We start from the raw sequence: 25,046 nt of genomic DNA on the forward strand, positions 1-25,046 counted from the left end.
CTGCCTGACTTTCCAGTTGCCTCTTCCAAATCCCCACAAGATATTTCAGCCACAATTCCACTTGTGTTTGGTTGGGCTTTTATGTTGCACTCTGCCTCGTATCTGGTATGTATGCTCGCCCTTCGAACAAACTCAATCAAGAAGTTTTCTTTCCCAAATCCATTTAAAAACAAATGAACACACCAACTTACACGCGCTAAAACGCACTGGAGTCCAGGCTACAGATATTTATAGCTCCCGGGTAAGAATGATAAATACTACAACAATTAAAGGGGAAGTGCCATGAAGAAAAATATTTTCCTCCCTTAGCATAGCATACAGTGTTGTGTTTGTGAATCCTAACTTGCATTACTATGTACAATGATTACGTACAGACCTGGAAGATGTTGACGCCATGGAGCGGAGGCGCAATAGGGAAGGGATGATGGGAGTGCTGGTGCCCAGCAGGGGAAGGCTGTCCACCTAGCACACACTCCCTCTCGCACAAACACTCCCCAGTGGCTTGCAATCCCCAGTTATATGGGAGAGTCCTCAAGTTGGTACTTGAGAGATATATCTCCATGGACTTTCATTAGTCAGCGCATCAGGCTGGGTGATTAACCCCTTCAGTCCCCTATGGACATACTGGTACATCCATAAAACGCATCTCAAGAAACCCTTATGGACGTACTGGTTATGCCCTGACCTTCTTGCAGAGGCAGGGACATCCCTGCCACTACACGGGAGATCGGGCTGTTTGACAGCCTGGGCTCCCTTCTGGCTTTCTGCTTCCACATCCACTGTAACAGCTGCCAGCGCGAGTGCTGGAAAACTGTTACAGTTTTATATAAAGGATCGTGTGATCGGGCATTCCCTTCTGGGTCGCGTCACTGCTGACATCACTCGGGAGGTAATCCGAGGACAGGATATACCCTGCAGGGTCTGTCCATGTTTCTCACTCTTCTGTGTTAGTGATAAACAATAAAAAAAATCACTAAAATAATACAATAACTAAAAAAACAAACAATAAAGTGAACTAAGTTATGTAATTGTGGTATCACTGGCATTAATAACATGTTCAAAAGGTCCCTTATGCGATCACGGCATTGCAGCTATTAAACGGCAGCTCGTACATGCGGTGCATCGTGACCCCATACATGTACGGGCTTTGTCACCAAGGGGTTAAAAAAATGGCGGGAAGTCTCTTTCACTGCATAGAGCATTCCTCTCCATCAAGTTTGCTGGTTTGGTGTCACACTTAACACTGCTTTCTCCTTCATCCCTCACATCCAGTCCCTCATCAAATGCTGCTGTCTTCACCTGAACAACACCTCCTGAATTCACCCATTCATCACAAAAGAAATTACCAACACACTAGTCCACTCCCTTGTGATATCCCGCCTGGATTATTGCAACACTTTACTAACTGGTCTCCCCCTCTCCTGCCTTTCATCTCTCCAATCCGCCCTCAACACCGAAGCTACATTAATCTTTCTCTGTCACCGTTCCTCATCTGCCGCTCCTCAGTGCCAATCGCTCCACTCCTGGCCCTGACCTACAGAGGCCATAACTCCGCACCCCCTTATATCACTACCCTCCTATCCAAATACACCTTAACCGCCCTGTTTGTTCCTCTCATCACCTTCGTCTCTCTTTTACTGTCATTCCCTCTTCTCACTCCCGCATCCAGGAATTCCCCCTGTGCTGCACTCATTCTCTGGGAATTTCCTTCCCCTTTCTGTCAGATTTTCTCCCTCGTATGCAAATTTATAAACTTGTTTGAAAACCCACCTTTTTTGAGACATACAACCTTTCCTCACAACACTCTCAGCCAGCATCATGTCTGAGCCATCAGAACAACCAACAACCTCAACACTCATCCCTATCCAAACCGTCCTCTCCTACTGCTTCACTTCCCCCTCAACCGACTAGATTGTAAGCTCACAAGAGCAGGGCGCGCTTCTCCTTCACTACCAGTTTGTTATTGTTTGTGATTTTACATTTATCCTACTGATTGTAAAGCTCTACGGAATCTGCAGGCGCTATATAAATAAATGTAATACATACTTCCATATGCCCTTTTCTATTACTCAGTCTAAAAGTTTTTCAGCTACAACCCACAATTACATGAAACACGATACTGAAAATGTAATTAAGAAGTTTTAATTGCTCCACATCCTGATTTTCCTGAATGCTGATTATTCATGATTTCCGTTGTATCTCTTGTATATGGGAATCATTTGTATTCCATCATAGTGATTAATCATTCAGGAACTTTACTGTATTAATGTTGTCACAGCCGTTATTTCGGCTCTTCGGTCTCACACTGAACTAACTACAGTCTCCCGACTACCGTTTCGGACACGCACAATCCACAACAAGAGTCCAGCCCTTTTTATACTGCGCATGCGCACAGGTGTCCTGGCAGTGCAGTACGCATGCGCCGGAGGATTGTCTCATAGTAGTTATACAGCTCTTGCACGAGCCTGGTTGTACCATAGAGTCAAGAGCCGGTGTGCAGAGCGGAGCTGCGAGTGAGTCGCGTTGGTTTCATTGAACAAGAACAGGAAGCAATGCATTAACGTAAGCGAGAGGTTCAGCGAGTTCACCAGAATCTACTGCCGGAGGCGCCCTCGGGATACACCTCGGAGACTCCAACAAGAAACGAGAAAGCGGGACAGGGAGACCCTGCAGAGAGCCAGGTACACAACCCTATATACACACGTATACTTGAGTAATGCCTACCGGCTTCTATTCCATTCATTTTCATTCTGGGACTCGTGTCCATGTCTATTGGTTAATAAAGCTTTGTCTGTGATGGCTGAATGGCCGCCTAACAACCCCACGTCCTGTTTCCTTTAGTGAGTCTCGAATAAAGTAGCGTAATTTCTCTTTACTCATAATCTTCTATAGAGTAATAGTTGATACATTTTTGTTTTGATGAGTATTAAGTAATAAAAAACAAAAAAAAAAAAGATTTTCAGCCAGTCTATCATGGCATTGTAGATTCTGATGGACTACAATTCCCATCACCCCCACTGGATTTGTATTAAATGAAAGGGGTGTTTTCTCACATTGGCTTAAATTGGTCCTTAGGTACAGTAAAAGCAATATCTGGTTTCAGAAATATCATACGTCGGGGTTGGATTGTGATCCCTCTACTATTCTTGTGTGCAACGTTTGTTCTGGAGCACATATGTACGGATACACTGTAGACGAAGGGTTATGCTGCCAGTTATATATTGTCGGAAAATGTGTAGTAATCCTTGGTGGTATCTGAGTATATATTATCAGTTATTGGATTCTCGGTGATATATTAACATGCCCCTCCCCCACAAAAAAGTAACAAACTTGAAACAAGAGGTCATGTCTGCTGAAACATTGGCACAGGTGAACAACAAGTACAAATTATATCCAAAGTAACCATGATTTAGTGTCTGGGCATAGTGTTCAAATGTTCAATAGCGAGATCCTGTTCAATTCACCTGGAAATTCCCAAGATAACACCCCAGTGTTCTCCATGGATCTGCAGTTAAAGGCAATGTATGGTAACTCGGTTTAAATATAGTAACGTTAGAGCCATCTGCCTTATTTTTTCGTCTTTCAGGATTTCGAGGACTACTTGTTAAATCCCCATATGCATTCTTTCACCTGAGCAGTCTCCTATCGATCACCACCCACCACTTCAAACCTCTAACTTAGACTAGATCAACCTAATGGGGGGGATAAGGGGGTTTGGGGTCTGCAAGAGGTTTTAAACATTTAAGGCAAAGTTTACCAAGGTACGGTCTAATCTGTATTTACAATTTTTGTAGAACCTGTTTGGTCGCAAAATATTATTGCGAGATCATCTGTTTCTTCACAACCTCGTATTTCCCTGGATGTGAGGTTTGCTTTGTAGGCCTGCATGTCTCAAGTAAGACGACTGTATCTTTAAGCGTTCCACCTACACTCGTAACATTAAATATATTAAAAAGAAAATTATAACCTAATGCAGCATTAAAGCACAAATCCAAGTACTACTGAACACCCAAATCCTGCCCTAGGTAATACTTAAGCATGTAAACTTTAGCCACAGACATGATTTTCATAGTCTGCTTAATTGTTGTTTGACACAAAAACATTACGTGGCAATTAAAGCTTCAAGTGCCATTTTTATGTGATTGTTTTTTTTGGGTGATTAAACCTTTAGAGGAAACAAAAAAACGTCAGTTCTGCTAAGGTTCATTAGCTTGATATGCTAGGGTGTTCAATTGGAACAGACTCTTTAATTTGGTCACCTGTTAAAATACATCCTATCGGGCCATAACGATTTTAATGCATCATCGGTTCAGTTGTATGTAAGTTGCAAGTATCCCTAATAAGTGATGAGATATGAACCAAATGCATGTTAAGCTCTCTGTGCTTCATGTTCTCCTCCCTCTGGCCTCAGATTTTCAATGTTTAAGTATTTATGATGGAATAAACTACTAAAAAATACCTGTGTTCTGCCCATTATTCTGTTTAATATTAAAGTAATTCTACAGAGTGTTGGTTACGAATATGCTATTTATGTAATCTTGGTCAGCGATTGTGGCAAGATGAAGCAACTCATCCCCTCTTGCTAGAGAAAGTTATTGGTTTGATCTGGCATAATGCATGGTTACGCAGATGGCATGAATTGTTTCATAGCCACCTGCAACTCGCTATTTAGTCAATAATCGCCATTCTGTGAAAGGAGTATCTGTTTAGGTTTCAAAGTATTGAAACCTGAACCATTGAGGGTATCATGACAGCCAGTGTATGTCCCCTTTCCAACACTATCGTTATGATGGAGTGCTGGAGCCACCTTCTATCTCCTCCCAAGAATGTATTGGTATCCTTATGTACTGTAGTCCGCATTGGCAGACAAAGCGTTAACCAAGGGCCAGTTAGTCACGCCATACTTTTTTTTTTTTTTTCTTTGCCTAGTATCTGTTTATGGTTTATTGGAAACCTTGAGAACCGATCAAGTGATATAATTTGTCCCTGATTTGAACTTCCTTAGTAGTTATCAAACTGATAATGTGGCCTCACCAGATCAAAACTGTGATTTCCATAGGTCAGTTCCAAGTTGCATTTATAATCAGCAGATGCATTATTACCCCGTGATTTGTCCATTATCTACATGTTCTACCATCCCCATACAATTCAAAGTTAAGTGATATGTAATTGCCTTAATATGCATTTTGTGGCTGCCCAGATAATCTGATTACATCACCAATTAATCAGATCAAAAGTGCTCCTGGCCTTCACGCTTTGTCAGCACAGTAAGTACATCATTGCGTGTTACTGATAGACACCTTGACTTGATAACAACTTGGAACTTTATGGTTATTTAGGGCTTTAACCTTAACCAGGGTGAACAGATATTACTTGGCTCTCCATGCCCTCTGGTGGGATTAAAGTTGTTATAACTGGAGTGCATTTCTGTTGGAAAGCATTGTAAAACAATATTTTGTGTGTGTGTATATATATATATATATATATATATATATATATATATATATATATATATATAATCGATCGCAGAGGACATCCTGTGTTTATGCAATGTACGTGTTTTTGTAATGAAATGGTACTTGTCTTCTAAGAGGAAGATAAACGGGTTGCTTCTGATGTTATCACCTGACTCCATCAGTTTGCCGCAGAGTAATTCATGTGTAAATAATGCATGGTTATATCAAAAAGGGGGAATATGAAAACATTAGTTTGTCTTGAGCCATACATCTGTTCTATGGAATGCTCAGATTCTGGGAATCTAGAATCTTTAGGGTAAGTTGCCGTAAGTTGTTTTCCCGTGGACTCTGAGGTATAACAGCTTATTTCAGGCTTTAACGTTCTGATGTGTTATGTTTTCTATTTGCATTGAATATGTATCAACCTTTTTTAAATCTTTTCTCAAAAGTTTACTGAAATAAAGTCACCTTTTTAGTAATTCATTTTGAGCCGTAGTATTTTTAAATAAGATATAATAAGAACAAAATCACAGTGTACCTTTTTATAAATCGGTTAGTATTGGGTTCTGAAGCCTTTTGCAGGATGCTATAGCCGAATTCTCAGGTATTCTGTCTCGATCCCCCTCGATATTTCCTATCTTTGTGCCAAATTCTAGACTATTTGTGTTTCCAGGAATAATCGGATTAAACAAGATTCTGTTTGTCAAAGTGGATATTGTATTTCGTTTGATGCAACACTAGATGGTGGCTCTGTTCCAAGAGGCAGAGTGTTTTTACTACCTGGCGAGACTGTGGCCAGAAAAGTCAACCTTTCTTATCCACGTGTTTGTTCAGGACGCCATATAATTACATCCTGTATTGAACGCATCACAGAGCAAACACAAACCTGCTTGGCTATTCCTGCCTTCTAGTCGCTCGCTGTCACCGTCTATTGCAATTACTTGGAAGTTCAGGTTATCCATATTTTATTTAATAAAGTTAAAGGTTTGATAAAATTATAGAAATGCTCATTTAATGTGGGGGGGGGGGGGGAGGGAATGTTTTCTTCCTTTTCTGGATTGTGGATCTTTTATTTTTTATTTATTAAGGGTAGAATAGAGTAAGTAAAGTCCTTCAACTGTCCTTGTCATTATTCCACAGGACAGTGATTTAAGCATGTCGGACGAAGAGGGCCGCATTCTGAGGAGTCGCCGTGTAGTTTTGAAGCCTTTGCTGGCCTCGGAAAAAGAGGATGTTGTTAGAAGAGCTGACGGAGAAAGGACCTTCAGGACCATGAGTAATGGTATGAACATGTTTTAAGTTTATTCTTCTGTATTAATCTAACAGGAGATGTGGTTCGGTATGCATATCGAATCTGTGTTTTTCTGTAGTCCAACAAATAGTTGCATTGTCTTTTTTTTTTTTTTTTTTTTTTTTTTTATAACTACTTAAATTGTAATTTTGCTCTTGATTCAGTTCCTCACTGAGCATTTTGGATTGCATACTCGGATAAGAGATGAGCTACTAGAAGCCAGGTTTGTTTTTTTGCTTACTTGTGCATTTTTATTGCTCATGGATAGAGAAACAATAAAGGCTGGATTGTGTAGGGTGCATCTGTAGCTTTGTTTAAAATATTCTTATGTTTCCAGGAGTGTAAGCTGCATCAGGTAACTATCTCTTATTGCTAAAGCTATAATGATGACCATTATAGTTTCACAAAGGTGCCCTGTATCACCCACTAGCTCTGTGGATAGTATGTTAGTATCGATAAAATCCGAACTTGAAGAGCTCTATGTCGTTCCTCATCAATGTAGTGAACGGGGCGGTGTAATCGAAGGGAAGGTGATACTTAATTTTATAGAACAGGACCTTGAGAAGAAACAAGTTGCTGCAGCACATTCTAGGTGTGGTGTCCTCACAATTAAATTACGCTATTCCTTAAGGCAAAATAAAGATTTGCTTCCTGCATGTTGGAAATGATATGGCAATCTCAGCGGGATAAGATAAGGCATTCTTGAAACTGCGCTTCTGCTTTGTTTCTAGTGACACATTCTCTTGTACATTTCTTCTTCTTCTTTTTTTATTTATTTCTATGGTGCCGGTAGACACCTCCGTGCTAAATACAGGCAATAGGACATGACAAGGTCAGATTGGGAAATAATACTGATACACAAGGTAAAGAGGACCCCGCATGTATTTTAGTGTTAAAATTCTGGTATAATTCCAGTAACCTCACAAATGCTTTATTGATGGAAGTGGTGTGTAAGTTTGAAGGCTACAATTTATCAATTAAGATTGCTTACTGGTTTGTTTTTTTTTTTTTAATTAAAAATATTGAGGTGGCTTCGCCCTGTGTTTATTGTTCTGCATTGTAGATGTTTGCGTGAAACCTTTTGGGTTTCAAGATTCGACTTTGATCACCGGTGTGATATTTTAACACACTTTATGCACTGAGCCTATACCCCCCCCTTCATTACTGATTAACACAAACTCTGTATTTCCAGCACATAGTTGCACTTCTTTGCAATTCACAAGAGTTGATTGTTTGTTTATCTTGTCCTGTTGGACACTGAGCATGATAAGGGATTACAAAACCATATCCTGGTCTTTTGAAACATTTAACAGTTTCTATAAACAAAATATACAAAAATAAATGAGTGAGCATTCATGAGACAATGCATTGCCCAGTGCACGGATGCATTTTAAAGTACTTGGCACCTGTTCAGCGCTACAGAATATAATGGCGCTATATAAAACATTAAATAACGAAGATGCTGCAGCGTTACCGTCCCTCCACCCTCCATGGGGCAGTTGAGCGTTTGCACCTTGGAGCACTCTATATTCTTCAAACAGGGCTGGAGATGGGCGCACAGTGGAGTTGTATAACGTGACGTTACATGATGCATGGTAATGGTGCAGTGCGTGAGCAGCTATAGAGGAGAGGCTCTGGACAAGGCACAGGTCAATGTCTGATAGACTGAGATTGTATTTTAGTTAGAGAGAATTGGAGCGCTGGGCGACCACCCTGACTTACCTGCCTCTCTGGCCAGAAGGCCATTAAAATCGGTGTCCGTGCTGATTCCTCTACCCCCACCACCCCTGGACACTTTGCACAAGCCGGCCCGTAAGCACCGCTCTGCTAAGTAGGAGATGCATCAAGTCAAATACATCTCCTGCAAGCCACACCATGAATATGGACGTGGGGAGGATTCATTAGGATCCTTAACTGAGAGAGTTAAAAGTAAGGCGTGAAAAGGCAACGAGATGTACCTTGCTGACGAAGCCCATAAAGACCAAAACAAACATCTATTTAAAACGGCCGGTTTCTAAATACTGGGGTTAAAAATATGCTTAAAGAGGTCGGTTTTTTTTTCTTTCTTCTGTACATCTTAACTCCTAATAGAAACAGTTGTGTTTTTGTAAGGCTTTTTGTTTAACATCAGTCTCACAGTCATGTGAATATGAGTCGCTTATACCCCGTCATCTTCCGAAGTCTAGAGTCCTTTTCTTTCTTCATTGTTTCATCACATTGAGCAACAGATGAGATCAATTTGACCTTCAGCGACCTGCCAGCTGAAGACCCTGACTCAAAGCCCTTAGAAATAACAGATGATTGATTACGTTAGTGGGAATAGTTTTGCATATGAAGTAGATCAGGGCTTTGTTTGGAATCTATGTCTAAATTGGCCTCTTAAAACATTATTAATTTTCTTATGGTAAATCCATCCAAAAATGTTGTAAAGTGTGACCATTGTCTGGGCATGACTAGTTTGCTTCTGAAACAATGTTAAGATAAAGTGCTATGTTTGGGTGGTTGTTGCCACTTTCATTTACCTGCCAATATCAGACAGGGAGAGAAAAAATATATATATATAATTTCCAAATTATTAACAGAGACTGCTGATGGTTTCGATTGAGTGAGTACGTTAAAAACATTCTCTTTGCCGAATAGCAAAATTGTGCCCCGTTTTTTTTGCCGGCATAAATTGACCGTAGCAAGTTCAGGTAAAACAAATTTATGACTTTAACTTGTGTTTCTATGATCTTTCTTTCTTTTTGAGATAATACAGGACTGTAAAACTCATGTTTCATACCAAATAACAGACCTTCTGTGGGTTATGCCATGGATTGCCACAAAATGCAGATTTTTATTTTTTATATTTTTAGCAAAAAGTTCCCCCACAGCAAGCGACATTCATTCCATGTCGCATATCTAGTTCAGGTTAAACCTAGGTTTTGTAACTCCTGTTTTCCAGTAGACGAGTGTATAATAGTGATATAAACTTTTATTATGGATATAAAACACATGATCTATTTTAAAGATTGTGTAAGAACCGCCTATGCAGCAAGGAGATGATCTTCTTGCCTTCGTTGCATTCTGTGTCATGTCACAAAAGACGTGGCCTTGGCCCAAGCCCAGCGTTGAGTCACTGATGCAATGAGATTCCATGAGGAACACTTGTGTTTCTTTACTGCCTTGCTGCAGGAAAACGCCAATACTTGTGCACTCATGCTGTGGCTGTTATTGCTGTCACAGCAGAAGTTTCACATGACACCCACGGAAGGAACATGGACACGACTCCTTTTGTCTGTTTCAGTAGAGGAACGGTCAGAGATGAACTAATCTGATACAACTCTGCCGATGTTACCTTCTTGACGTTCATCTTAAAACCTCTAGGTTTTCTTTTTTTTTTTTCTTCTTCTTTCAGCGGATCCATACCCTACTATGGATACATATATTTATTTTTAAATCCTTTTAAATGGATCTCCAGTATCGCCCATTTAATTCTTGCCTGTACCTTGTAACTTCCTAAATTGAAACATAAGCTGTCTCTCGCCGGAGCTTCCAGGTGACGTATGTGTTCCTTGTACTGAGAAACTCTTCTGTGTACCTCCTAATATTTACTTAATGGAGCCCAAGATGGAATGGCTAGTGGAATACATATGTCTATTAACCCTTTGTGTCCTCGAGCTATAGACGTTAACAGTCATCTCAAAATGAAGCATTCTGCTACAGGCACGGTGCCCACAAAAACCTTCTATTGGATTTTGCTGCGGGGGGTCGGAGGCCGCAGAAGTTAAAATTCCAAGTGTATTTTGTTTGTGGGTCTGTTTTCTGATTGCAACGCTTTACTATATGTCTGTTGGTTTATTTAAAATGGCACAGGTCCAGATTACCAGAGGGTATTGATACTCACTTTAATCAATGCTAGATAGAATTAATATATTACTGCAAGCAAGACCCAATTTTGTTACTTCCCACACAGATGTGGAAAACATAATACATGTTACTTTGTCATGTTGTTGTCATTACAAACATAGATAGTGCTTGCAAGAGCCAAGAAATATATTTGGAATAAGTAGAAGTTGCTAATATACAATAGATGCTAATGCATTGCATTCTGGAACTGCTATAAGAGAACTATCACAGCAGTTATGCTCGGTTTGATTTAAGGAACCCCTAGAACACACATTGTCCGGCATGTACAATAGTTCTTTTTAGAAATATTCTGCGTTTTGTTTCTTCTGTTGATTGACACATCACTAATGTTACGGAAGTAGAAAGTAATGTGCTTCCGGAGTGATTCCTCATCTGCTCCCCTCCCGGTACAGATGTACAAATGCAGTGATTAATGGGGCTTGGACACCTTTCTCACCTACCCTCAGTCACTGGACACGAAGACTTGTAAGAACGGACCCTGGGGAAAGTCTGTGTAACTCAAATTAAACCTAATAAAAGACCTCAAACTGGAAAGTACAGAAAATGCCGTGAAAAGAAGTCAAGCACATAAAAGCACGTGATGGTTCGGTGTGTTTACCAGGGGCCGCAGTGCAATTTCTTTTAGTTTAAGATCACAATTTGCAGCTTGGGAACCTTTGTTTTACAAGGACTTTCAGTCTCAATGATGCGTTTCACTCTGTTCCTGCCCAACAAGAAACATAGATTAAAGTTGAGGCTGTATCTCAGTTGCAATCCCAGTGTGCTGGTTTGTGAGCAATTCTCTGCTGTCTTCTAACATACAGAACTGAGAATCTTTGGTTTTTACCCTGACTTTTTGCCACTGCATTGTTTGAGGGCAATTCATTCTAGATTTGTTTACCCCTGTAAGAGCTTACTGAGGGTATTGAGAACTTTTAATCCTGACCCTGGTACTAGAAGCAAGCCTGATGTTTAGATCTACCAAAAATGGGACAGGGTGATCACATAATGTACCCTTCATTGATAGTTCTTTGGAGAAATTCTAAATGTTATTTCTGAAGAGCAGTTCTGGAGCCCTCAAAAGAGTAATCCTAAAATAACGTCCCTGTTCTTACGTTAGTGAACATGTATCACGTAAAAAAAAAAAAAAAAAAAAAAGCTCTGTGTCGATGGCTTTGGCTCTTGGTACAGTTTGGCGTCACCGTAAGAGCAAGGATTGTGTGTTAAGTTTCTGTTTACAAAGCTTGAAGCGGCTGAATCTCTAAATGTCCTGTTCTCTGTCTACTTCTCCATTGTTTACTTTCAGTGCAGAACGACCTGATTTGTTTTATTTATTTTTTACTTTTAGGACTTACGGATCTGGAACACGTGATCAGCAAGAAAATGGAGCTGAAGAGGAAAGCAGAGGTAGAAACTGCTACCAGTTTAACTCCTTAACGTATTCCTTACCAGGATGTTTATATATTACAAATAAAGGGACACACGTGTGAATGTTTCCACTTTTTCATTTTTTAATGACCTTTCTTACTCTGCCCGTTGTATTATTTTGTTGATGTAAGATATGGGCTGTGGACCATTTCAAGAAGATATTGGACCACCAGGGATCTCACTCTGTTCCTTTTTTAATTCTTCAATTAATACTCAATAAGTTGAGTACATAGTTGTGGAAAAACAGCTCCTGTATCCTCCTCCTATTTTTCTTCTATTCGTGAAGATTTTCTGCAAAAACATCTAGCCTTCTTTTAAATGTGGGGACCGCAGTGTGAGAAGGATTTGATCTAGAGATGTGTGAGTAAAACAGGCTCCAGACTAATACAAGCACTTTCACCTAGCAGGATGAAGGTGGTATGGGTTTACATTTATCTTTTAATCACTTGGCTAAACAAACTTCTTTATCTCGTATAAGATCAGATAACAGTCTACTGACATAGTTAAAAGTAAAGGCCGTGCATGAGGATTGGCGAAACCAAGGAAGGTTGAATGATTAAATACAATACACCATCTAGGTATCTGATTTTTATCTTTATTATTGGAGACACGTGCAATGTACTGCAAGCATAGAACGTAATGCCCCCCCAGAATGTATTGTTTGCTGGGGAGTGGATGTATGCATATATATCAATGTATAAATTGGCGGGGGGGAAAAAATACATTTTAAAGATTGTGAAACAATTCATTAATGTCGATCACCTACAACACTTAAACAATCCAGTATCATATAGTTCAAGCTTCTGAATGCCTGTTGTCTTATCTGTATTAATGGTGTGTGTCATTATAATCTTAAAGAAATGGAATGAAAAATGTGTTTCTGAAAGCCTTGTCTGTTGTATCTGTTAGCTTCTCAAGACAGAGTTGATGAAGGAAGTGGACATTCACTTTAATGAATTTGTAAACAACTTAATAGAAGAATCAACTGTTCTAGAAAGCACGACTGCATCATCTAACCTGTGTTCTGGAAGTGCCGAGAAGGACGGCCATAAAACCCGGTAATAAGACCGTTTGTTTTACTAAGAATGTCTTTAAGGGTATCGCTTATCTTCAGAAAATAATAAAAATAAAGCTTAAATTAAAAGCAAGGCTACAGAATTGTTCACTTAAGAGTTACTAAACGGTAAGAAACCCTTTACTTTCATGTGAAGGCTTGTCTCCAACCTCGTATGCAGAAACCAGCCGGCTGTGTCTGTAAGATCGGGTCCTCACTGAATTAGATTGTGAGATATGGACCCAGCCGGTTCTGTAGACTGGTTTCTGCAGACAGGACCAGGGAGAACTGAGCAGGAAAATAGTTTTTTTTTCTTTCAGAGAACAAAAAGTGTGAGTAATTCGGCAAACTCTAACAAGACATTGACTATATCAACCGTACCCGTATTAAAAGTATTTTTAAGTGACTTTAAGCAGGAAACTTGACATCTCTGGAATGTATCTAGATGTCTAGATCCATTTCTACCATCAGCCTCTCTGGTAGATGGAATGTGAACTAAATACCCAAATTGTTGTGAGAATCAGATTTTTTCAGGAAGCCAATACAACAGATTAAGCAGTTAGTTGGTTAAATTTAACATGAACCATTTCCGGATCCCTTTGGAATATTTTAAGGGGTGGCCATTCTGCTTGCACTGGTTTATTCCTCGCATTTTGTTTTCTTTCCAGGGGACTGAGGCCACCTCCTGAACATGGGAAACTTTTTATTTCAAGGCGTTCTCTCTTGGAGTAAGTATGCACGTCAGGTTTTCTGATAAAAATGACAATTCTGATCAACACAATTCAAAGCAGTATTTAGTAGCTGCGAATAAAATTGCTAGCTCTAGTTTTTCTTTTGTTTTCCCAGTGAGCTCTTTGAAGTAAATCACATCCGAACCATCTACCATATGTTCATTGCTCTGCTGATACTCTTCATCCTTAGCACACTGGTTGTGGATTGCATCGACCAGGGCAGGTGAGCAGATACCAGGAATGATTTGACCGTGTGCAAATAAGTAATGTCATGCTAGAAGTCAACCTGCAAGCACTCGTGTCATAGATTATTGCTGTCACATGTCTTTGTTAATATGCTTAGAGCACAGCAATTGTCCAAGATATCCTTGTAAGGTTCAGGTTAGGAGATCATTTCAGGACAGGATATTGATCAGATAAAGCTAGGTCTGCCTTTTTTTCCTACTTTTATAAACTAAATATCTAAAAAGAATCAAGTTTATGGTAATATAAAAAGGAGAATTAATAGGTCGTTTTTATTAAATTAGTTGCGTTATGTCATAGTGGGGGTAGTTCCCCTTTTAAGCAATGTGATCTGTTTCCTGTTTTTGTATAAATAGCCTTGTTCTTGACATGTTGCATTGAGAATGTAACCTCGTGTAACGTTTTGTGCTGGACATGTCCTTTGACTAGTGTTTGTTTGCTTTTCAGCTGTCCTTGATGGGTTTATCCTTCAATCTAGACTGTGGATAAAACTCCAAATGTGATTTAGCGGTTCTATTTTTAATCTGGTTAATTTAATATTCAAAGGCAGTAGTAACTGTCATGCGAAATAGCAGTTTTTCAGCACTTGCTTTTCTTTGTTTTTACTATTTTGTCTTTTTAGTTCTCACTCTCGTGTGGTTTTACTGTTCTGTCATTTCTGTTTCTATTAGACATAATTAAAACTTTACCATATGCCTCATATTGTGTGAGCCAGTAACCATGCCTTTCCCGGCCGACCAGTCAGAAAAAGTAACCATTTCTGCTGGCTGGTGGATAATGTGAACAATTTTGGTCAAAGGCCAGATGCCTTCATGCATGGCCAGTGTATTCTCATCCCAAGTATGTGTCCCAAGTAGTCTGCTGAAACTACTTGTTTCATAGTGTATTTCCCCTATAGACTTTTAAGCCAGCGCTCTGCACAGACTGACCTTGAAGTTCCCTGTGACCTCGTTGTGCCCCCACCAATGACCAAAACCAGAAATATGTGGTGCATGCTTCCCACTTGTCCCCTTTTTGGATCCTAAATGCCAGTGTCACCATCTTCACTACTATGATGTCTTTATGTAGAAACTCAGAATATTTGGGTATGTGGTATAGCCCAGTGCCTTATCCAGGCCTTTAAAATTTGCTAAATATACAGCGTTTAAATGTGGAGTTGGGCCCCTTTTGCAGCTATGACCGCCTCCATTCTTCTGGAAAGGCTTTCCTAAAGTTTTCTAAAATGCATCTGTATGCTGTAGCGTCCCTCCTACACCAAACTTTGCGGTAGGCATTAGACATGCTACTCTTTGCCTTGTGCACATATGCTTGGAAGCCCATTTCATAAAGCGGCCAACGCATTGTACTTGTGCTCATGTTGCTTCCAGAGGTGGTTTTTTATTTTTTTTTCCTCTGTAGCATCACTCTTTATAGAGTTCCAAGCATTTTTTTTACTCAACACACTTGAGCACTCAAGTGAGCGAGTGTGGTCTTCTGCTTTGTGGCTGAGCTGTTACTCCTATTACAGAGCTACGTTTAAAGTCACTGAGCTCTTCAATACGACCCATTCTACTGCCAAGGTTTGTCTATGGAGATCGCTGCCTATGTGCTTGTTGGTAATGGATGTGGCTGAAGCTAAATATATTGGAGGAGTGTCCACATTCTTTTGGTCATATAATGTATAATACAAACCAGAATGTTTGCTGTATCATAAGATGCTGTTTGTTTCTTAGACAATTTTTTATTTTTTCCCGTGCAGGTTGGTTTTGGAATTTGATCTCCTGGTCTACGCTTTTGGCAAGTTCCCAGTCGTAGTCTGTTCGTGGCTGTGCATGTTCTTGAGCACCTTGATTGTGCCTTATGCCCTCTTTAACACGTGGGCTCGGGGCTACAGGGCATCGTATCATCGCAGTATCCGGTCCCTTGTTTTTGGGTCACTTTTCATGATTTTTCAGATGTGCCTGGGGTTTGGTCCAGCATACATCGTTGTGCAGTACAATCTACCCCCTGCTTCCCGGTTTATTGTCATTCTTGAACAGGTGGGTATGGCGAGCCTCAAGTCAATGTGATTGAAGAGAAGATCTCCATCTCATGCATGTACATTGACATCTGTTCTTTTTTTCCCCCAGGTCCGGCTTATTATGAAGGCACATTCATTCATTAGAGAGAATGTTCCCCGTGTCTTTTCATTCACTAAGGAGAAATCTTGTGAGTAAAAAGTCAACAAACCCCAATAGTTCATGTCAGACTTCCTGTGGTCTCCCACATTGTCAACTGGAATCTTAACATTATTCTGAATAAATTCCATGTAGGGTGTTTAATACCGAGGATGATGTTGCTTGTTTATTGTTTCAGCTTCAAAATGTTTTATTGCTCTAACTAAATGTGTAAATTGCAAGATTGTGCCAGTAGCAAACCTAGTTGTCTGCATGTGCATTAAAAATGCAAAATAAAAAAAAAAAAAAGGTTTTAGACCTTTATCTTATAAGTAGTGGAAACCCTTATGGCATTGCTGGTGAACGGTGCAAATACTGACCGTCTATTAATTTTAGTATGTCTCTTTAACATGCATGGACTCTAGATTACATGGGATTGGTAACCCACCCCCCCCACCCCCGCGGTGATTATCTTTCGAAAATTTTATAGATGATTTTTCTCCCCTTCTTTTCAGCTGTTGTTCCAGTGCCTCAAGTAACGCAGTACTTATATTTCTTGTTTATTCCCACGCTGATATACCGTGACAGTTATCCAAGGTACAGTAAATGGCTGCAGTTCTGGTTTTGGAAAATGTGCCAAAAATGGCTGTTAAAAGGTTAAAGTAACACTTGGGACATACATATTCAAGACAAGTATGTTATTAGGATTACTGACTTGGATTTTGTAGCAGCTATTTTTGGGGATGTAAAGGTAGCACCTACAGTATTCTGTACAGTCCTCCAGGAGGATATAGATATTCTGGACAAAGTTCAGGGAAGGGCTGTATAGCTTGGAGAAGGGAAGCATTTGATAGAAACATTTAAATATATAAAGGGATTCAACAAATTACAAGATGAGAAGTGCTAGTCCAAGAGGTCATATTTTAAAAAGGCAAAGGAACATTGACTTCACTGAGATAGTGGCAGAATAGTGGAACATCCTTCCAGCAGATGTTAGATGGTTGGATGATTGCCGGCTGTTTTATATCATAAGTATTTTATTTTTTATTAGAAATCGTGTCAAATATTGTGTATGCCATTCTTATGTCTTTTTTTTTTTAATTTATTATTAGGACCCCAACTATTAGATGGGGATATGTTGTCACTAAATTTGCACAGGTATGTTATGATTCTTATTCATTAATTAGCTGCATGGATATATCTGCACAGCTAATATAAAAAAAATCTTTTCTACATTGAGATATGTGGTTACATTACTGCGGCGTTTGAGATTGGATGCATTTATTTTTATGGCACTATATAGTATATATGCATCCAACTGGCCATTTCTAACTCGATTTTTTTATTTTGAGTAAGGTCAATGTCTTCCTCAGTCAGGAAAAAGAGACAAAATGCCTGTAACTGTAAATGTTCAGACCATTTATTTTAAATCTAAAATCATTGCACTTTTTATGACCTACTTTCTTAACTATCCAACTTTAAGATTCCATTGTAAAGACGGACAGTCAGTATGAAAACTATTACTTTTAAAGACGTCCTAATGCAGGAAATTTCATTTTAAAGAGCTTTGTTTGCAAACAGGGATTGAATATCCCAAAGACAAAGTGGGAAGTCATCTGCCTATTTAGGAAATATTAAGAAAGCCATGAAAATGTGGCCATTCAACCAGACACCTTGAGACTTGGAGCCAAGTCTGAGTGTCCCCAGACATGTTTAAGGAATAAGAAAGAGGTTTACATTATTGATCTATTTTGTTACATTAGTAAATGGTGGAAGAAGGCACCCCTCCCCACAAAAAAAGCCCTATGCATGCCTCAAGTAATACATGACGGGCCCCATATTACGATTTGTGTATCGTGCACATGTTGCTCTAACCATATGTGCCCAGCATTTGAATTGCAAGACTGAAGAGTAAAATTAGCGATGCTCCTGCAAAAAAATATTTTATCGGAAGTGCTAAGGAAGTCCCAGGATTTCTGCCATGTAATTATAAGATTATATTGACTACTCCTTTTCCTTTCTATGCATTCTCCCGCAGGTGCTTGGCTGCCTCTTCTACGTCTATTACGTTTTCCTCCGTCTCTGTATCCCGCTTTTCCGCAACATCAGCCAGGAGCCGTTTAGCCTGCGTGTCTTTGTTCTCTGTATCTTCAACTGCATTCTCCCAGGTAATTGCTGTACCCCGTTTATGTACACTGACCAAAAGTATGCAGACACCTGACCATCACACCTATATGAGCCTGTTGGATATCCCATTCCAAATCCGTGGGCATTAATATGCACATATAACAGCCTTTACTCTTCTGGGAAGGTTCCCACCAGGTTTTGGAAGTGTGTCTGTGTGAATTTGTGTCCATTTAGCCAAAACAGAATTTGTGAGGTGAGGCACTGATGTTGGATGAGAGCCTAACTCACAATCCGCATTAAAATTCATCCCTAAAGTATTCAGTGGGGTTGAGGTCAGGGCTCTCTTCAGGCCATTTGAGTACCTCCGCACCATTTAAGCCCGTCTTTAAGGACCTAGCTATGTACACACGGTCATGCTTGAACCCCCAAACTGGTGCCACAGTTTGAGGCATGTAATTGTCTTGACGTATGATATAGCATTAACATTACCCTTCACTGGAACTAAGTGGCCCAAACCCTAAAAAACCCAGAGTTCCAGCCGGCGATTGGCATTGCACATAGTGATTATAAATGTGTAGCTGCTGAGCCATGAAAAACAAATTCTGCTAATGTTGCTTCCATAACCCTCTAGTGGGTGATGCTACACAGGACAGGTGATTTTTTTTTTTTAGTGAGCTCTGAGTGTGAGTGGTCTTACTGCTTCACGACTGAGGTGTTGTTACCCCTAAATGCTCCCACTTGACTCTAGGGGGGCAGAAATTTCACTTACGCAAACGTGGCATTCTATGGCAGTGCAGTCACTGAGTTCTTTAGTACAACACAATTCACTGCCAATGTTCTTTGGAGACGGCTGCCTATGTGCTGGATTTTATACACCTGTTCGCAATAGGTAGGGCTGAAACACCTAAACTCAGTAATTGGGAGGGATTCCCTCACACTTTCGGTGACGTAGTGTATTTATATGTTGTCTTTGACTGATCGCTCCTTTCTCCCGTGTGAATTGTAGGTGTGCTTATACTGTTCTTGGCCTTTTTCGCTTTCCTGCACTGCTGGTTGAATGCCTTTGCGGAGATGCTGCGGTTTGCAGACCGTATGTTTTATAAGGTAAGGCTTCGTCTTCATGTCTCCTGCCTGGGGGGGGGGGGGGTGCAGTTTAGTGTTTTGAAGGATATTTGAAACTGAGATGCTTTAGTTTTTATTTAGTTATAACTGCATTCATGACTTGGTCAGGGCATACAGACAAAACCACTGGCACTGACTATTTGTATAAAAAACCTATGTATGCCCAGTCTGTGCTTTATTATAACAGCCGCAGTACAATAACTGTTTTATTCTGGGATGAAAAGGACCCCATTTTTGGCCTTCATGCTCTTTATTTATTGATACACCAGAATGTGTAACAGCTCAGAAAATAATGTGACTAGCAATGCTCTTCTATGCGGCCTCTCTTTGAATGCATGTTTTTTTAATAATAATAATAAATGCATTGTTTTCAATTATAGGATTGGTGGAATTCAACCTCGTTTGCCAATTATTATCGGACCTGGAACGTGGTGGTGCATGACTGGCTGTATTACTATGCCTACCGGGATTTCCTCTGGGTGAGGATGCAAATCCAATGTTTGTGTGCAAATGACATCTAAATGAAATCATGCATCCTTCATAACGTTTTGCTAACCTCACGGCGTATAGGAGTGTATTTTCACCGAAGCACACGGCTAGACTTCTTAGATCTGCACGGCGGTGGCTGTGATTAAGCGGGTCTGTCCCTTTTCGGAATCCTACATTTTTAAGTTAGGCACACTTACATGAACCTACATAAAATCGCTCCGAATGCATGTAGCATGGGATCAACTGCGTTAATGTCCTGTTCGCAGAACCTGCATGGTTATTCCTTTCCATTCCTGAGGAAAAGCGAGAGAGCTCCAGGAAAGGAAATTGATTAGATAAAAAAAAAAAAAGCTTCCATGAGGTCAATGTTTAAATATCACCAATATATTTAATCTGATGGACACATCGGCAGTTGTGTACAGTTTCTTTAAAGTTTGGTAATTAATATAAATATTTTTCTTCAAGTTTTTTGGCAAGAAGTTCAAAGCGGCAGCCATGCTGTCTGTCTTCACCGTCTCGGCCGTGGTTCATGAGTATGCACTTGGGATATGCTTTGGTTTCTTCTATCCAGTTCTTTTTATCCTGTTCATGTGCTTTGGCAGTAAGTAAAAATACATTATTTTTATTTTGTTTTAGTGTTTTGCTTCTGAATTATGTTTTTGTGGCTGTGCAAGTTCACTCAAATCTGTGGGAAGACTTCATATTGTTCGCCAGAAATCGGGTTATTATTGGCCTAACATTTGGCAGATTTACTCCCTTCTCCACAAATATGTTTTTCTTTTTGCTCCCAGTTGAACCCACCAGTACGTTTTTGGTTTTTTTAATTCTTTTTCTACTGAATTCCCATTACTGTGTAGCAGTTAAACATGACAGAGTTGTTTCTGCTGATCGATGGTGTAGTTGGACTGTTATAGTATAGAAACGGTGGGATTAAAAAAAATGCTAGATGTGTATGAATGAATCTGTCATTTGAACAAGCCCTAAAAAACACGTTTTTTTTTGTTTTTTTTTCTTCATTTCAGTGCTTTTTAACTTCATTCTCCATGACCGTCGGAAAGGTCCAATTTGGAATGTGGTGATGTGGACATCTCTGTTTTTGGGTCAGGGTGTCCTCCTCTGTCTATATTCACAGGAGTGGTATGCCCAGCGTCACTGCCCGCTCAGCAATGTAAGTAATAAGTATTCATCTACCGTGTACTTTAATGATTTTGGCTACATAATATATACCATTAGAGGGAGAAGCATTAAATACAGTGCTGTATACAGTACTTCCACTTTTATCTAACATTGTATTATCTTTAACCGTTCTCTATAAATGTGAAGACTGCATGTCCGTCACATGATGTTTTGAGTGACTGTTCCACTTAAATGCCACAATGAGCTGATTCTTTATAGCAGTGATGAAGTGCTGTTCGTACAAGGAAATTTTCCTCTATAGACGGTCATTAGTTTAGCTTATTCACTAAAGCCAGAGGTGGCGGGAGACTCATGGTTCTCACTTCACCATTTCTTAATAAAGACTGGTGAGACGTCGGGGTGTTTGCTAGATTGGGCTGAAATAATAGAGCTGGAACACATACAAATGGTTAATAAGCCTGCAGCTGAAAACATTATGCAAAAACCAAGAACCATTAAAAAAAAAACTTGTAATGCAAACATGTTCTGGGCTTCCTGTTTAAGATGAGCGCTTTACTTCTCAGCTAATTGCTTCGTTTTCCCTGTTTTACAGCCAGCCTTTCTGGATTATTTGACGCCACGTTCTTGGACCTGTCAACTTCGTTTTGAAGGCTAGAAATATTGTGCACCTGCTCAGATGACAACTTGTGTGGCCATATGGTTGAGAGCCTTGTTACATTTAAATCAAACTAGTCAACACCCTTGAACTGGACCCGGTACTAATTCACCAGAAGAAGAGGGAGGGAATGTAGTCAGTGACTACCGGTTTTGTTAAAGGAATCATGAGCTTCAGTTTTTATATTGTATTTGCTTTGGGTCAACTCATCGTATCGGCCACCTCGGAACAATCTAAAATGACAATTTCTATTCCTTTCTGAGACTATCCTATAACTTTCAACTCCTCTCTGAAAGTGCTGGCATTAACAAATACTTTTCCGTGTATGTTTTTACGGTTAAACACATCAGGACATTTGTCTTGTGCATATCTGAAGACTATTGAATGCGTTTTGAATGTAAATCTGTACCCAGGGAAGTGGAAGCAATCGGTGGGAGCAGAGAACCTGGGCTTCGCTAGACTATGCTTGTAGCATTCCAAAATCCATGGATAAAAGAATTCTACAGTGAGATTAAATACGCTGCGTTACAAAGCAATAATGAACGTGGCTACACTCTTTCATCCCGCTCCTTCAACTGCCAAAGAATTTTTTTTTTTTTAGTTTGAATCGTGTCGTATTACCAGTAGCTTGGTATACATTGATAAGTTGTTACATCTAAATTCTACAAAAACCTTTTAAAGGTGTGACCTAAACACCTTCTGAATGTAAGAAGAGACCACACAAAGGGTTAACGTGCAAACCTTTGTATTGAATGGTAGCTAATGAAGGATCATTTATAATAAGGGAGCATAAGTGTGCATTTTTTTTGTTTCACCTATATTGTTTGAAAGGTATCTATTTCTTACATGTCCACCCATTTTAATTTTAATTACTTTTTTGTCCAGCCAATCTCTTAACTAACTTGCACGAAGCAAAAAAAGGTCCGCGGAGACCGCGCATTAATGTGTAGACTGTCACTAATGTTTCTTGTTATCCTAAGAGAAAATCATGTTGGCTGTTAAAACACTTTTTATAGTTAACAGTATTAACAGTATACTTGCTTTCATTAAGGACGATGTCTTTTTGCCTATAGATGTTCGAATGACATGACCGGGAGAAAGAGGGCGAGCAATGGGTTAAATCGTGATGCTCATTTTGGCCTTCATGGGCTATTGGGCACGTAGGCAAGCGCCTGATGGGCCAACAGCCACCAGCGCATCAGACCTGAATTTCCCCACATCCATGCTTATTCCAGAGGGGCTGCTTGCTGCAAAAGCTCTTAAAGTGCCAAGGTCGGTTTTGGTCAATCCAGTCCGGAAACCCACGCCTTGGCATTCAAAAGGGTCTCCACTTTTTTAATTTTGTTTACTAGAGACGGAAAACTTAGATAAGGGATAACTATGTATTTTGATTTATATTTTTTAACTTATTCTGGTCATTGAAATCACTGGCCAAACAATCGCACCGTGATGAGACAATGAAGGAGTAAGAGCTTTATATGCACAGACTCGATCGTGTTCTGATTTGGAAGCACAGCATGCTACTAGTGACCCTCACAAGCCTAGCTATAGGGGGGTTATATGATAAATAACAAAAAAAAGGAATTTTGGTGCAAATTTTGGAAATTGACCACCATAGCAACTAACAATGTTTTGGTGATTAGATGATGCAATTGGTTTCTATGGTGATTCAAAAAAAGCATCCAATTTTGCAGCATATTGCTTAGTTCCGTGATGGGATAGGTTTAAATGTCTAACCTTTTGTTCATCAAGCTGAGGTGGCAAAACAATATTTGTCTAGCAATTAAACATGGGAATTATAGCATAACAGCAGATGTCCCTGATGCTCTAAAGTGGATCAGCCCCGCACCGACTCATTATGACGGCTGTGCCCTGCTGGATGGATTCATAACCAGAAACCTGATGGACTACTCATCTGGCTATTAGCCATTATATACATTAGCCATTAACCTTAGATCTGTTCTTTATACATGTCTATCTACCACATGTATAGCAGTGACATTTAACTTGTTGCTGTAGTGATTGCACCACTTTTTCCATTTTGCACCAGAATTGCTGCTTATAAAAAAAAAAAAAAAATTGCTGTGAGGGGGGTAAAAAATATGTTGCCTTTTGTGTAGCTTTGAAAATACTGGTGGGCTGGCACTGCTAGTCTCAATATCTTTTGTATTTTTTTGTATATTCCGTCCTCTAAATGCATTGTATGTGTAAAAAATAAATATTTGCTGGCAATTTTACTGTATCACATATTTCACTCATGTTAAAACTAAAATATAACGGGAAAAAGTTCTGTAAAGAACAATTTTAATTTTTATAATGTATTTTTGGAATTTATGAATCTGAGCCAGACACTTGGTTTGAGCAGAGCTCCCTCTGCGGGTCAAACGTAACAATGCACAAACACATTCATTATTCTTTTTGTTGTAATTTGACCTTTTTTAAAATGTTTAATTTTGTTATTGTACTCTGGATAATGTGATTTAATGTGAAAAATGACCTGCCGTTCACCGTATGAGTATATTTCTAATGGGTTGTGCATCGGGATACATGGCCATTTAGCCCTTTTTTTTTTTTTTTTTTTTTTTACATCCATGGGTTAAACTTGGTAAAATCAAGATTTTTGTAATTCTATTAACACCAATAATAAAGTTTTACGGTTACTTTACCATGGAAACGGGGTTTTCTGATTTATTTTTTGTCTCAATGCAAGCAACTGCCTGATTATTTTTTGCATGCTTGTTAATGTATTAAATGGTTATATTTAGGGGTCTGGCTAGGGGCGGGGTTTACTTGGTGACTTATAGATAAGTATTCTAGAACAGCAATAATGCCCTTAATGTACAGAGTTTAATTTATAACTCCATTTCCTGCTGCTTCTGCTCATATTGTGACTTTGAGGGCTGTGGAATGCTGAGAGACGCTCCTAGCTACCAAGCATTCGAAGATGAGGGAATAGAGGGCATCAGAGGAGCAATGAGGGATTTAGTCATAAAGAGGGACTGTTCTTCTTAAAGAGGGACACTCGGAGCTATGTAAGCGCTACTAATGGGTAAAGGTTGGGTTATGACGTCATAACGACCAGTAGACTGTCTCGTATTGGAGCCTCATATTGTTTAAGGGAAACGCTAACACTGCGAGCCCCCGGGGCAGAGGTACATTTGAGGTGATGGGTCCGAGGGGAAACCGAATACTTCCCGCTTCCTCATACCGGGACCCACGATCCACCCCCCTCCCCGTGTCTCTGGAGCAGCGACCGGAAGTCCCTTGTTTTGCTTACTTGGTGCTTTTTT

At 39.7% G+C, this 25,046-nt stretch overlaps 1 protein-coding gene across 1 annotated transcript; it reads left to right on the top strand.

Moving 5' to 3' along the window:
- The first annotated feature begins 6,611 nt into the window (after window positions 1–6,611).
- Window positions 6,612–21,756, top strand: SOAT1 (sterol O-acyltransferase 1). Its single transcript, XM_089491610.1, has 15 exons — window positions 6,612–6,738; window positions 11,984–12,042; window positions 12,973–13,121; window positions 13,786–13,845; window positions 13,964–14,071; window positions 15,830–16,109; window positions 16,200–16,278; window positions 16,742–16,823; window positions 17,339–17,384; window positions 18,265–18,394; window positions 19,360–19,457; window positions 19,856–19,954; window positions 20,430–20,565; window positions 20,987–21,132; window positions 21,694–21,756. Exons 1-15 carry the CDS (start codon window positions 6,612–6,614, stop codon window positions 21,754–21,756), a joined length of 1,662 nt encoding a protein of 553 aa, XP_089347736.1.
- The last annotated feature ends 3,290 nt before the right edge of the window (window positions 21,757–25,046 follow it).

The sequence above is a fragment of the Sceloporus occidentalis genome, unplaced genomic scaffold, assembly GCF_023333645.1.
Source record: "Sceloporus occidentalis isolate IW3139 unplaced genomic scaffold, rSceOcc1.0.p SCAF_51, whole genome shotgun sequence".
Lineage (NCBI taxonomy): Eukaryota > Metazoa > Chordata > Lepidosauria > Squamata > Phrynosomatidae > Sceloporus > Sceloporus occidentalis.

What these genes read in the sequence shown, in the direction of transcription:
- SOAT1 (XM_089491610.1), top strand. Translation starts at nt 6,612, where the DNA reads ATGTCGGACGAAGAGGGCCGCATTCTGAGGAGTCGCCGTGTAGTTTTG. An exon ending in AGCTGAAGAGGAAAGCAGAG is followed by an intron (nt 12,043 to 12,972) that starts GTAGAAACTGCT and finishes TGTATCTGTTAG; the next exon opens with CTTCTCAAGACAGAGTTGAT. An exon ending in AAGGACGGCCATAAAACCCG is followed by an intron (nt 13,122 to 13,785) that starts GTAATAAGACCG and finishes TTTTCTTTCCAG; the next exon opens with GGGACTGAGGCCACCTCCTG.